This window comes from Passer domesticus, chromosome 5 (genome assembly GCF_036417665.1).
Source record: "Passer domesticus isolate bPasDom1 chromosome 5, bPasDom1.hap1, whole genome shotgun sequence".
In the NCBI taxonomy this organism is placed as follows: Eukaryota; Metazoa; Chordata; class Aves; order Passeriformes; family Passeridae; genus Passer; species Passer domesticus.
In genome coordinates, this window is record NC_087478.1 from 45174868 (window position 1) to 45188616 (window position 13749).

Below are 13749 nucleotides of genomic sequence, written 5' to 3' on the forward strand. Positions count from 1 at the left end.
TATACAGAGGAACTAAAGAATGTCAGAATTGTCAGACAGAAATAAAAGTACAAGACTTAAAAATTAATCAAATCAAGCACCTTGGGGATGGAAAAAAGTTCCATTTATTCACTTGGGATCATACAACTTGCATAGGCACCACCTTGTGTTCAGTACCATGGCCCCATGCTTGCAACAATCACCATTAATTCAACAGCAACTCTAAAGAGCTTTATATTCACTTAGCTAAACTTTTCACACCAAAGGAAGACAAATGGTTTTTCAGTGTCACGTAGACCATTAAAGAAGGACTATTATGACTCTCTCCAAGACATTTTCATGATTTCAGGTTGTAATCTTGCCTCTCCTTGAGCACATTGGGAGTTTTTCCATTATGCTAAATAATTACTGTTGAATGTTAGCTTGTTGTAATTCAATAAATCATGTTCAGGGCTATAAAAACAACCCTTTGATGGCAGGCTTAAGGTGAGCATGACTTTTTTATTCAAACACTGGCTTTGGATGCAGTTTTACCACAGGTAATGTAGCCACTTTTGTAAGGAACAATAACATAGGAACCTCAAGCAAATGGTTAGAAGACAGAGTCCTGAGTCACTGAAAAATTGCCCAAAGAGCTGTCAAATATGACAGGGAAGCAGAATCTATCTACAAATCTTGGGGCAATTGAAATTACAAGAGAAAGAATACAACAAGAATCTTCATTGTGTCACTGTGTAAATCCTCAGTGGAATCACAGCCTGAACATCATGGTATTTCTGATGTTGCTTCTTGAACCTTTCTTAGCGTGCATTTCAGGTCTTCATCCTTTGAAAAGGCAAGGAACAGAAGAGTGACCAAGGATGATTGGAGATATACAACAGTTTATTAGTAAGGAGCAACAGTTTCAACTAGGTCTCCTAATCTCAGGAAGAGAGACAATAGAGCAGGGGGCATGATAGAGCTCTTTCAATACAATACTTCCTTGGATAACACGTTTCAAACAACAACAACAAAAAAAAAAGTTATTCATCCACCAACTGTTTCTCTAAGCACTGTGGTTTCTTTCCATGGAAAATTATATATGCTAAAAATGGATGTAAATTCAGATGCCAACTGGAAAAAAATTGATAAAAAGTAAAAAATGTAACATTTAGGGAACATCACCTGAAACTACTGCTACAGATTTTGGAAATCCTGTAATATCTCTAATACCTGGGAGGAAGAAGTCTGGAAGGAGCAATCATGCAAAATCTCAGAAAACTGAACACATAACTTGTCAAGATGTAAAGTATTAGTCCTTCTCTCCAGCCAGTGCAGTTCCTGGGAAATTCTGTAAGTAGTAGCCTTTCTGTTTGCTTACCTGAAGGCTTGCAGTTGTGAGGTGTTTTTTACATCTGATGTAGTCACAAGTATTTCAACATTTCCAAAGCTATACTTGAAGCATAACCTGATCTTAGATATGATTTCATAATTACATGTTAACAGTGGCAAGGGACTTGATGCTGTGTTAAAGAGACGATATTTAAACTTTTAAGAACTGATTTAATCTCATATGGGGATCCTAGTGATGTTGTAACATTTTTCACCAAGTTAAGGATGCTTTTTGGATGTATTTGTTACCTAAAGGTGAGAAAAAAAAAAGGGAACTGCCTTCAGACTGTGCTTTTAGGCATGTATACAGAGGACAGCAGGAGAATTTTTCTCTCATGTTTGTTCATTTCCACCTAGAATTCAGAGCAAGCAGAAGAGTCCATAATGGCATCAAGTACAGCTGTTTCTCTGCTGAATCTCAAATTGAACTGGGTTTGCATAAGAAACATTTTACATCGCTTTCCTTTCTGAGATCCCCTTTATCAAAGCTGTCTTTCAAATGTGAAAAAGCTGAAGCTGTCTGCAGAGCATCATTGGCTTTAATGGGAAATGTGGCAATTTGCACAAGGAAAGGAAAGAGTACTTAGCTTATTAAGGTGGACAAAATTAGCTCACTTTCTCCTTCCCTGTGTGTAAAAGTTGAAAGGAACTAAATATCTAATTTTCCCATTTATATACTTCTCCTTAAAGCCTCATTTTCTGCTCTCTGGTCATGCTTACAAAGCGTTTCCTTATGGTCTTGCTTATCTCTGCCTTGATGACTGCAGACTTTTCAGAGCTGCTTTACTTTTTGTAGCCATGTGTGATAGAGTAGCTGAGATTTTCTTCCTCACTTCTTTGTGCTCCCCTGTACTTGGTCTGCTGTGAAAAGTGCCTTGAAAAAGGGCCTACCTCAATCTGCTCCTAAGGCCCTCTGCACAGGGCTGAAACAAAATAAAAGACACACAAAGAAAAGAGAAATAAATGGAGTAATTGGTCTTCAACAGGAGCACTGACACTAATGATACAAAACTGAAAGGACTTCCTGCACCTGCCAGAACTACTGTTATCCCAGGAAAAATCTACAAAGCAGGCCAGGACACTTGAAGCTAATCAAACACTGTTAGCTAATGGATTGTTTGTACAACTTTGTAACTCTGCACTGTCTTATTGCCTATTCATGTTCATATAATCTTTGTCTAGAGACCAACACTTCAGAAAAGAACTTATACATAAATGCCCGTGACCCAAAGTGGTACAAGATGGAAGAAAACTGGGGCTGACACAAGCCTGACAGTCACTGTGAGGATGCCTTCCCAGGTGGAGAGGTGTCTCAGTCCCTGCACAGTGTAATTTGGACACATGGCCTTTCTGACCCAAATTCAAGTGCAAGAGTCTTCTCCATCGGCACCAGAGCCATGTCACTGTGCTCAGTCACACAGCAGAGGTGCATGGTGCACAGCCCAGCAGAGGTGCATGGTGCACAGCCAAAGCAGATGTCCATCAGATGCATAAGCAGAGTGATTTCTGAGTAGTGCAGGATGTTGTTGTTCATCTTTGTAGCATCTGATGAGCCAACAAAACAAATAGTCACAAAAAACTTTGCATGCAGGCACACTGTAGTGTTTCAAATAATTAATAATTTCTCCCTCCTTTTTCTTTTTTATGCTTGATTTTATTGCTTCACAACTTGGAAGTACTTCATTACTCCCTTTTAATGTTCTCATATGCAGGTTTTATCTGGAGCATTATAAATCCCTAAGCGTCATAAGCATATTACCACTTTATAAGAGACAAAATATGCTCAATGTGGAAGGATTGATGGCTTGAAAAATTCTATAATAAAAAGACTTATTGTGGAGCAATAAAATTTATCCAGAAGCAGGATAGAATCTGCTCTTCTCTGCTGGCAAACTGCACAGCTGAGAGGTATTGGCAGGAAGGTAGTGAAGGTGTTTGTCTTATATGAACCTGCAAGCTCAAAGCCAAGGGAGAACAAAAGGTCAGTAAGAAGAGTGGCTCCTCAAGGAGACAAAAAGCTTGTATGAGAAAAAAAAAGAGATAGAAATACAGGTAAGGAAGGGAAAGGCACATGGAGATTTGAAAATACAGAGAAGGATTTTTGATGCACGTAGGAAAGGAAAAGAGCTAGTGCTATGTATCATACTTAGAGGCTCAAATCTCATCCAGCTTCAAAACACTAAACTACTTCCCAATGTTACTGCAGCCAAGTGCAGGTGGCTGAGCCCTGTCCAGGAGCCAGTCCTCCAAACTGAAAAGTCAGCTGTGTCAGTAATTATGTCTTTCACTTGCATTTGCACTGAAGCCCTGGCTCAAAGTGGTGTTTATGAGCATTACGTTAAGCCAGAGGATAAGGCAGGAGAAACCCCTGATCTTTTTAACATCTGTGCTACTTGTCAGAGCATACCAGTGTGATTGCACCCTGCTACTGAGCATAAATGCCAAGCTCACTTAAAAATCACCTTGCTGCAGGGACAGGTACAACCAAAGGCCATACAGCCAGGCATGCAATAGTAAAGGGATTTTGGTGTCAGCAGCTATATGGCCAAGCCTAAAGACAGGAGAAAAACTCCACCAGATACAGTTAGTTGAAGACCCAGACTGCAGTGTGCTCCTGGAGAACTTCTCTTTCTTTCTGAATGTCTTGAGTGGGTATTGTCATGCTGCAACAAAGTAATTGATGTCAAGTTTAACATCCACTTTTCAGAGACTTATCTGCTGTTTTCTCACATCTCTGATCCACACACCCTGGGATTCATCAGCAGCATGGGTTATTTGCAGGAAAAACAGGGAGAGCTTTCTTTAGAGTCTGCTTAGTGTCAATAATTCACCAGGTTCTCATGTGCCATTAGCTACATGCATTGTTCCCAATCTCTTTTCTACTTCTGATTCCCCCTCCCTGTCTGTGCTTTTCTGCCTGTTATCTGGGGATGTATTTTTGACTGCCAATATCTCTTAAAAGAACCTTTGCTCACATGAAAACAAGGTAATGCTGCAGCTTGCGGCAGTGTTACTGTCTTACTTTTTTTAGACTTGTAGTTTAACAAAAGAAATGAACATAGTAAAGAAAGACCTGGTCTTTAACTGGAAAAAATCTGAAGTTATTAAATTATTATATTTTATAGATTATTAAATTATTAAATAAGGACACTTGCATCTTTGTCCTGTACCTCATTCTCAGGAAAATAATGCAAATTAATTATCCTATTAAGGAGATAATAAAGTATATATTCCATGAAAAAATAACTACAATACAATGAGATTGGAGTGAAAAACTTCCAAATATATTTTTACATTTGTGATACTCTTTGTATCTTTGTGTGGTTGGTTTTGGGCACTTTTAAATATGTCTAAAGAAAGTTGTAAATGTAAAGTTTTCAGTGATGCTGGAACATCCTTCTTCATATAGTTTGGAGGTAGGATTTATCATCTTTCTTTAGTGGAAAATGCAAAAGGTTGCATATAACCAGCAGCAAATTGTTGATGGAACCTAATTTTGGATGTGATCAATCTGCAAATTTGCAGTTCTTAGGAACAGCAATCTGGCAGCAGTATCCTTTATTTTGATGTCTGAAAAAAACCCACGTGCTGCAGAAATAGTTTAGGAAGCTCAGTCACAGCTGCACAAGAGTTTATAGACCATTTTCAGAATGTGAAGAAGCAACTTAACTTGAACCTCCGAGTAATGTAGCAGTCAGTTTATGTTTGGAACCAGTTCCTAAAATAGATCTCTATTTTCATGACCAAATGAAAGCACAGCCTTACTGAGATCCAGCTAGAAAGCTCAAGGCTCAAGTTTAGTGCTGAACGTTGACTGACTCCACCATAAGCTTCAGAGGGATGATTGTTTTAAATGATGCAGCAACCTGTGGTGATGCTTAAAGAAAATGGTTGTAGTTGATTTGGTAATACCTTAGGGGTAACAGCTCAATATTTTGAACATCACAATGTTCTAGTGACTGCAAAACAAGTAAAGAGCTCATTTTACAGCTGGAGCTTAGCTTCTCATCCTTTGAAGCCATCCTTATATATATTTAATTTTTATAAACCTTTGAAGCCCATTACAGCTGGCATGGTCAAAGAAACGTGTTGTCCAGGCAAGCTCATTGTCATTCTGTTCACATGGATTTATATGGTTCCTTTCACAAGAATAAGGTGTCTGGGATTTGCTCTGTATCCTGAGGATGTGATTTCAAGTCTTTAGAAGCTGGCAGTTACATTAGCCCTAAAATCAGGAAGTAGGTGAGCAGTTGCTGCAGGAAACTCCTCATGCCTTCACATTTCCTGCAGGAGATCAGCTCTGGAGTCAAGAAGCAAAGACAAGTATTGAGTGCACAGCTTTGATTCTGAATGCACAAAGCCATCATAAAAGAAAGCAGTTTGCACAGCCTTTGCTCCTGTGTGCAACCCCACTGTTTTCACCAATTGCCTACGGAAGTGGTAGCTCTCTTCGACTTGGTAGTATATTATGGATCAAAGTGTATTAATATTTCAGAGATTCTAAACCTCTTCCATGACCTGGAGGTTCACATACATTGACTTCCAGGGGAGATAGAAGAGCAGAGTCATTAACGCATTCTTGGACAATTCAGTTCACAAAACTGAGCAATCAAATCAATAATATCTAATCAATTTTGAGTGACTGCACTTTACAATGTGCTTACAATATCCACGATTTCAGTTTTTAGAGTCTGCTTTTCCATCTGCTTTTTAGTTTGCTTATTTATGTCTTGTTAGCGTGTTTCATTTGGTTTTTTTAAAACCAAAGATAGTTTGCTGACAGAAGCAATAAGAGTCACAAGTAAATTAAGCATAAAACAATAATGTAGAACTATAATTCAGCCTTCTTGCCCAAAAGAGATTGGAGGTTTTCAACCAGAGTATACTGAAAAAAATTCAAGTGGGTTTGGAGCAATTGCATCAATGTGAACAGGAGGAAGTCAGAATCAGCAATTTACTGTAAGATCACACTTCTTTCTAAGACATTAGCCACATAGGAAATTTCAGATTTGCTTTTCTCTTTGGAAAATTAAAGCCTGGTTTTTAATCACAACTTCAGTGTAAAAAAATGATTATGTGATAAATTTGAGAATTTTGGTGTGAAAGACAATTTCCAGTACTGATGATAATGTTTCACAAGACAGGAAACAGTGGAATTTTTTCCAAGCTTAAAGTCTTACTATTGTCATATGTAGCTTTACTGCTTTCCTCAAAACAGACCTTTATTTTTTCCTTAAAAGCTAGCTAATACCTCACTTGTAACATCTTTTCCATGTGATGAGACTTCCTAGTATTGGTAAGGCTCAGAAGAAAAGAAATAATTTCTGACAAATTCTAATCCATCAATCAGAAAACTGTCATTTAATAAACTCTGTGGTAGCTACCTCATTAATACTGTCCTTTGTGAGCTGTGTGGATATTTTGAAGGAATGGAAGATATTTCTTCCTGCAGACCAGTAAATTGATAAACCATGACTGTGTATTAATTTAAATATCTATTACTGTAGCTGAATCTGATGCCTACAATGCAGAAGAAAATGTGTTCAAATTTTTAATTTTCCAAGAAAGTTAATCTTTTAGAGTTCTCTTTTTGCTTTGCTTTTTTTTGTTTTTTCTTTAAGAAGGTTCTTGCAGCTCCATTTTGAACCCTGACAATTTATATTTTAGTTATTCCATATTGATCTCTTGTAATTCTTATTCCTGTCAGGTATAAATTTATCTATTCATGGGGCTGAAAAGTGTGTGCAAGTCTGTCAGAGGAGAACTGCAGCAAGCTACCCAGTGTCACAGCATCCCCCTGTGGATGGGCATCCCCGGATCCCACAAGCCAGAGGGTCAATAAAAATGGAAGCCTCATCTTCTGGATCTACGATTTCATCAGTCACTGGTGGAAAAGCAAAAACCCATCAGCCAGGTAACAGATTTGCCTTGATACCTTTTCCAGTCCCATTTCACATGTGATGTGCCATGACATGGCAAAGCTGGTGTTAATAGCACAGGTCGTGCTTGCGTGGAGATTGTCAGAATTACCGACTGACATTTTGCTCACATTTGATGTTTTTGTTGATTATAGACTGTAGGGAGTAACAGCAATTGGGACAGCTGAAAGCAGGAAATAAGTTTAATCACAAAAACCCCTACGATGTGTAGTGATATCCAAAATGTTAATGCAGAGAGATTTGGGATATTGCTTTTTAAGACTGCTTACCTTATATATATTTAATTTTTATAAACCTTGAGCTAATAGCTCTAGAGGCTACAGGCATCCCCCATGGAATTCAATAATTGACACTAAAATTGATTTTTACCAAATACACAATCCAGGGTGTAGATTAAACTCTTTCTTGCTATAATACCAAAAAAACCTGTGGATCTGCACGAGGTCTTACAGCATAGATTAACTGGTTAACAAAATGAAACTTTTCAAAAGAAAGTCAAAATCTCTAGGGAACCATCAAATTCTAATTGGCATCATGAGTTCATTCCTTGTTATGATAATTGAAAGTGCTATTTTAGAAATTCCTTTTCTCATAGCAGAGAAGTACATTTGTACTGGCCATCCTCAGTCATTCTTCGCAGTGAAAATTAGACACTAAATTTCTTTCTTGATCAGAGCAAATTAAAGCTGCCCATTAATTCAGTTTTGTAGCATATTTATTAAAGGGTCTCAATAATCTTCCAGCGTTGCTGCCCAGAAAAGAGCATGATATATGGTGTATGCAGCTACTTGGGTGCTGGGAGTCAGAGTCTATTTGTGTGAGACAGACAGTTCTGCCTGCAAAACCTTAACTTGCAAATCTAGTAAATGGCATCATTTTTATAGAAGTTTAAATTTTAGATTATCTATTGTAAATTGCTATACAGGTCTATTGCCATGAGTTTCATGCACTCATAGTATTCAGTCACCATAATCTTTGTCAACACAGATTAAAGAATTTACAGTGACTCATAACCATATGTTTTGTTTATTTTAGTTCTTCTGTTCACTTGTTTGTCCTGTTTTTTCAGCTTCTGTCTTCTTCGTTCAAGTAGAGAAATTGCTACTACTGAAATGTTGCTGTTGCTAAAGATGTATAGTGATGTATGCAGCATGTTAAGAGATTGACAAAAAAGTCCTGCATCACAGTTTTAAAAAAAAGTATCCTCACTGTGCACAATAACACTCATTTTGAAATGCTGCATATTCTACAGCTATCTGTTGATAAGCAGGGCCTGTGCTTTAATATTAAACAATGTTCATGCAGCATGCATGTGCACAGATCTCTGAGAAAAAGTTCCCTTTTTAGGTAGACCCCAGAGGTTTCCTAAAATGGAGCTCATTAGTAACCATTTGGATAATTATTATCTTTCAGTATATGAGATTAGTTTTGTCTGTCATATTCTCCTCTTAGGACAGTAGGAGCATCTATGACCTACTGAGAACCCTTTTTTGTATGACAGGATTCTTCTCGTGACTGACTTACAGTCCCATTTTTTCATCTGAAATGAAGAATTATTTCTATGATTTGTGTCTGCCTTTTCAATTATATTTGAGACCACAATATTTGTGTTTCTGTCCAGGTTAAACTGCAACCATTTGAGCTGTATGCAAGCAGATATAAGAAAGATTATGGTTGGCATCAGCAGCAATAAATAGCACTCCTAACAGGAAATTTTAATTTAAACAAAAAATCATATGTTCTTCACTCAAAGCCAGTCATAAATTAGCAGGTGTAGCTTCATAATCAGATTAAGACATCAGTTGTCCAGTGGCAGTACCTTATCTCAGATATCATAAGCAGCTTGATATTTTAGAAAGATGATGTTATTATGCATATTAACTACTCAGCTCTCAGATCTTACAGCATTCTTTTCTAAGCTGTCATCCTGCTACTGCATACAGTAAGTTTGTAGGGTTTTGTTCTATCTAATTTTAAACAGTTCATGTAATTTGGGTTTTTCCTTCTGTTGGACTGCTGTTATCACAATCAAGTAGCTCTCACTGCTGGAGCAGTGTATGCTATACTCTGAAATTTTCTTTGTCCACTTAGCAAATACTCCAAACATGAAGGCAGTCTAGCATAATAGAAGATATTTCTAGGACTTAAAATGACATTTTAATTCTTATCAGTAAAAGAGACTAGGACCACGGAAAGAAAAGATCCTTGATAAAGCGCAGGTTGACAGTATTTTTCTTCTTTGATAGCATACTGCTACTGTTTTCTTCACAGCACCTTTTTTCCCTTTGCACCGTTTCTTCTTTCAAGAATGACAACTTTTATTACCTATAATGAATTATATTTTTTTGACAGTAGTTTCCTTTGAATGAAATTCATAGGTAGTCATATGCTAAGGACAAGAAACAATAGATACTGTTCATTGTTCCAGCATTCCCTTCCAGTTACTTCCCTACCAGTTTTATTTCTAACTGGTAAGGAGCCTGAGGCTCATGACTTCTATTATTAATCTGGGTGTTAGAGTGGCTTGGGAGCAGTGGGTTTTCTGTATTGTACCTTATTTAAAAAAAAATAAAATTTTAAAACTTCTTTTTGTGCAAGCTTGCAAAGAATCACTGCTCAGCCATGAGCAGAATTACAACTTGCACTCTTGGATTTTAAGCAGATATAAAAGTATCAACAAACTGAAACAAAACACAGAGGAAAATGGAGAAAAAAGGGGAAGAAAAAGGCTATTAACGAGGAAGGGAAGGCTCTTGACACCTTTGCAAGTGCACTCATCCAAGGGAACTTTCTCTTAAAAGAAGGAAAGCAAAGATGAGTATAACAATCAGATGATGAATTTAGATGTAATGGCATTAAGGCAAATATGCATTTCTTTCCAAAGTCAGGGACAGCGTGTTTTTAGTTTTGAGCAACATCTAGTTATCATCTTCCATCTAGATGGGCAGTTGTGGTGTGTTGTGGCTAGTGGGGTACAAGGCTACTGAAGTTGAGAGCTCAAAGGCATTGTTGGCTGCAGTGAATTGGCACAGTGCTCCCAAAGACAGTGTAGAACAGTCGTGTCTGTGCTGCACACAAGAGGCTCATTTTGAAAGCAATGGTATCATCATTTAGGCTCTCTGTAAGAGCAACAGAATGAAGCATGAAACAAGCGTAGAGGGGGTTAAGCTGTCATGCAGTCCATTCCCTCAATGTCATGGTTAGGCAAATCTGGGGACAGAAAATGCCTTGCCTCCCTTCTGACGGCATTGTGCCTTTGCTGTGCAACAAGCAGTACTTTGGTTTCTGGGCTTCTGTCTGCTCTTTCCATTATTAATCTATTCCAAGTCAGGACAATGTTACATTGCCTCGTTCTCTTGGTGACAAATTCCTTTATTTTCAGATTCTCCAGAACTTGTCAAACCTCATATTTCTAGGAGTCCTTAAATTTGCTGTGGAAAAAATGTCTTATTTAATATGTCTAAGCAGCAGTAAAGTAAATTCTTTCATTGTGCCAAACTCTGGAATCTTCTTGGTCATTCTCTCCTTGCAACATTTCCTAACAATTGTTATCCATTTTGTAATAACAGGAATTCAGAGGTTCCTTGGCAAGATTTTCTCTCTGTCCTTCTAGTAAAACCTTAATGCATTTTGAGGTTTAGATATATTAGTGTATATACAGTAATATAGATTGTAACTTATATCACTTATACAAATTAGTACTGCAGGCAATCTACAGAAGCAGAAGGAAGGGTTGTCTTTGAAATAATTGATCTCCAACATTTAGGTAACATGGGAAGATTTTTCACTCTGGGAAACACGTAAAAATATTCTAGAAAATTCTGCTTTCAAAAATTTACTGTTCAATAAGATCTCTTTTAAAGCCAAAGAACTATACATTTTGGAAAGGACATTCCTTGCTCCCTGAAATTATAGAGGCATATCCATGATACTTGAAAGAACTTTATGTGCTGAAAGGACTGGTTCTGGCATTATGGTGAAAGTCTGCTGGGGTCATTGGAATTCACGGAGAAACTTTTCTTGTACTCTCTTGCTTTTTGTGATAATAAGTATTTGATAAATTAGAAGTTTAAAAGAAGATATGTTTGCTTTGGACAAAAAATCTTTCTAAACATTTGGGTCCTCTTCTTTTACTGCTTATCAGTCTGTAGCGTTTTTATTGATGACTGTACTTACTGAGCTTCTAAATAAGAAAGAAGAACTAGGGGGCTTGGCCAACAGGAAAAACTGACTAGGGAGAGAAGTAAAAATTCATAGTTCTTGAAACTAGCAGCAAAGGACAAAAGGAAATGTGTTTAATAACCTTGGTCACAAATTAATTATCATTGAATTAGCAAAAGATGTAGGACTGAAGCCTTCAACAATGATAATTTACTGTGCAAAATATATCCTTTTCTCATCACAAAATATGTTTATGCTCGTTAGCATTCACATTTGATTGTAAATGGTTTTTAGAGGATCTGTGTTAGTTAGATGTGACTTGCTGGTTAAATCACATTTTCTTTTCTTTGCTGACTGGCAGGACATGTGGCATGCATCTCTCCTAGATTAAAGGACTAAAACCCTGCATATAATTCTGCCAGGAAGCTCTGTTGTGCAAGTACTTCTTGGCAGCAAATGCATGCATGGCAGGGGATGGCTGATGTAAATTCATCTGGAAATTTGAATTCACACCGACAGTAATGCTGTTATCTTACTTGTCTAACATTATTAAGGGAACAATCCTTTTCAATATGCCTTCTGCTGGGCGTACATGGAACTTTCTGTCATGTGGAATGAAGCATAGAAAATGCAAGCAGATTTCAAAAAAGTTTAGTATTCCCCTCATTTAGCTAATTTTCATATTAAAACCTCCACATGTTTACAAAAATCATTCCTATGCAGAAGGACTTTAATTTGGACATTAATGTCAAAGAGACCAGCCTGCATATTTAACTTTTCCCTTTCTCTACAACCTGTGTTCAAAGCAATGTGAGTTTGATGCAAGGAGCAGCATTTCCCCCATATTGGTACTTCAAGCATGACCTGTGAACACTCCCTGCTGAACAGAGACTGTTCATTCTCCTGCCTCTGGGTGCTCTGCAGCCTCTGCAAAGCTCCTAATGAGAGGAACAGTTTGCCTCAATTACCACGAGGATCTTTTGTCACCAGACTGAGTGGCAGGACACCACATGGTGATTATGCAGCACTTCGAAATTAAGAGCTGAACTAGCTAGGAGATGATGCAGAGCTTAAAATCTTCTATCACTCTGCTTAGTTATTCAGCCTATTTTATTCAGCCCTTTGCTTTTGTATGACAAAAGTCACTTCTTTGAAAAGTCCTGGTCCTAAGGTATCAAGTCTCCTGGAATGTTCATTCTATCACTTCGGAGAATACTTTTGCAAAAGCATGCTAACAAAAAAATAAATGCTAGCACAAAAAGCACTGTTTTTCAATGCTATCTGTCTTGTTCAATTTAAATGTATTTGATGCAGGCAGAAATTGCATCCCTCTATATCAATTTGTGCTGCATGTGACACACACAAGTACTGAATGTATCTGAGAGGGACCTGTGCATGCCCTCAATAAGGGGCTTCAAAAATAATATTAATAATTTCAAGTAGTGACTTTGAGGGTGTTTTTCTTCTCTGGGAGCTATTTGCCTTTAAACTTAATTCTTTTAAAAGACTTATTTTTTTCCTTTCTGTTTTGATCACTCTCCTGTTCGCTGTTATAAAACAAATTTTCATTCAGCGCTGCAAGCAATTATGCATGGTTACTTGAAAATCAGTACAATTTACCCTCAGATTTCAGCTCTCCTGGCTGTTGTCAGTTTACAAGATGCAATCACCTCACAAAGGCTACAAAATGCCACTCTCTGTGGACGTTCCTGATTGTTCTACCATCAGAGATTTTCCTTTCAAGGGGGAAAAACAGGAAAAGGCTTAGGACTAAACTCACTGATCCTAGAGCAAAGTTATAATGAAGTCCTGAGGCCAGTGTAACATAGCTGTTTTAAAATTACTTGACCATTCTATTCTGAAAAAAAATAGACAATATATAAAATATTGCAAAGTTTCTGAGAAAGTAATGACCCATTTAATCTAAAAAAATCCTTATAATTCAAGGAACAGTGAGAGAGACTTTGAATAATCAGTTATTATGTTCCTGTAATGCTTGACTGAAAAATGGGGCTTTTTCTTAGCTCTATAGTTCTTGCTTAAAGGGGTTTAGTGTTATGTAAGACTCTATTTCTAATGTTAAATATGTTACATATATTCCAAAGAAAGGTTCTTGCAGGAAGACTGTCAAAAGATGGAACAAACTAGCTTCTACTTTGGCAGAGATGCTTTTAAAGTCAGAAAAGGGATTTGACTAAAATAGGGCTGCATAGTGTTGCTAACTTCTACAAAAGGTTTGTATCATTCCAAAGGTAGCCAAGACCTCTTTCCTAAGACCAAATCTGCTAGTTCATTCTGA

General features: G+C 37.4%; 1 protein-coding gene across 11 annotated transcripts in view; it reads left to right on the forward strand.

Moving 5' to 3' along the window:
- Positions 1 to 13749, forward strand: part of ANO4 (anoctamin 4) — a 175945-nt gene that overhangs the window by 48067 nt on the left and 114129 nt on the right. For all 11 annotated transcript variants that reach the window (XM_064419859.1, XM_064419858.1, XM_064419860.1 and 8 more), the window contains exon 2: positions 7058 to 7264. In XM_064419859.1, coding sequence (XP_064275929.1) covers positions 7195 to 7264 — 70 coding nt within the window. In that variant the 5' untranslated portion in view covers positions 7058 to 7194. The remainder of the gene's footprint in view (positions 1 to 7057; positions 7265 to 13749) is intronic.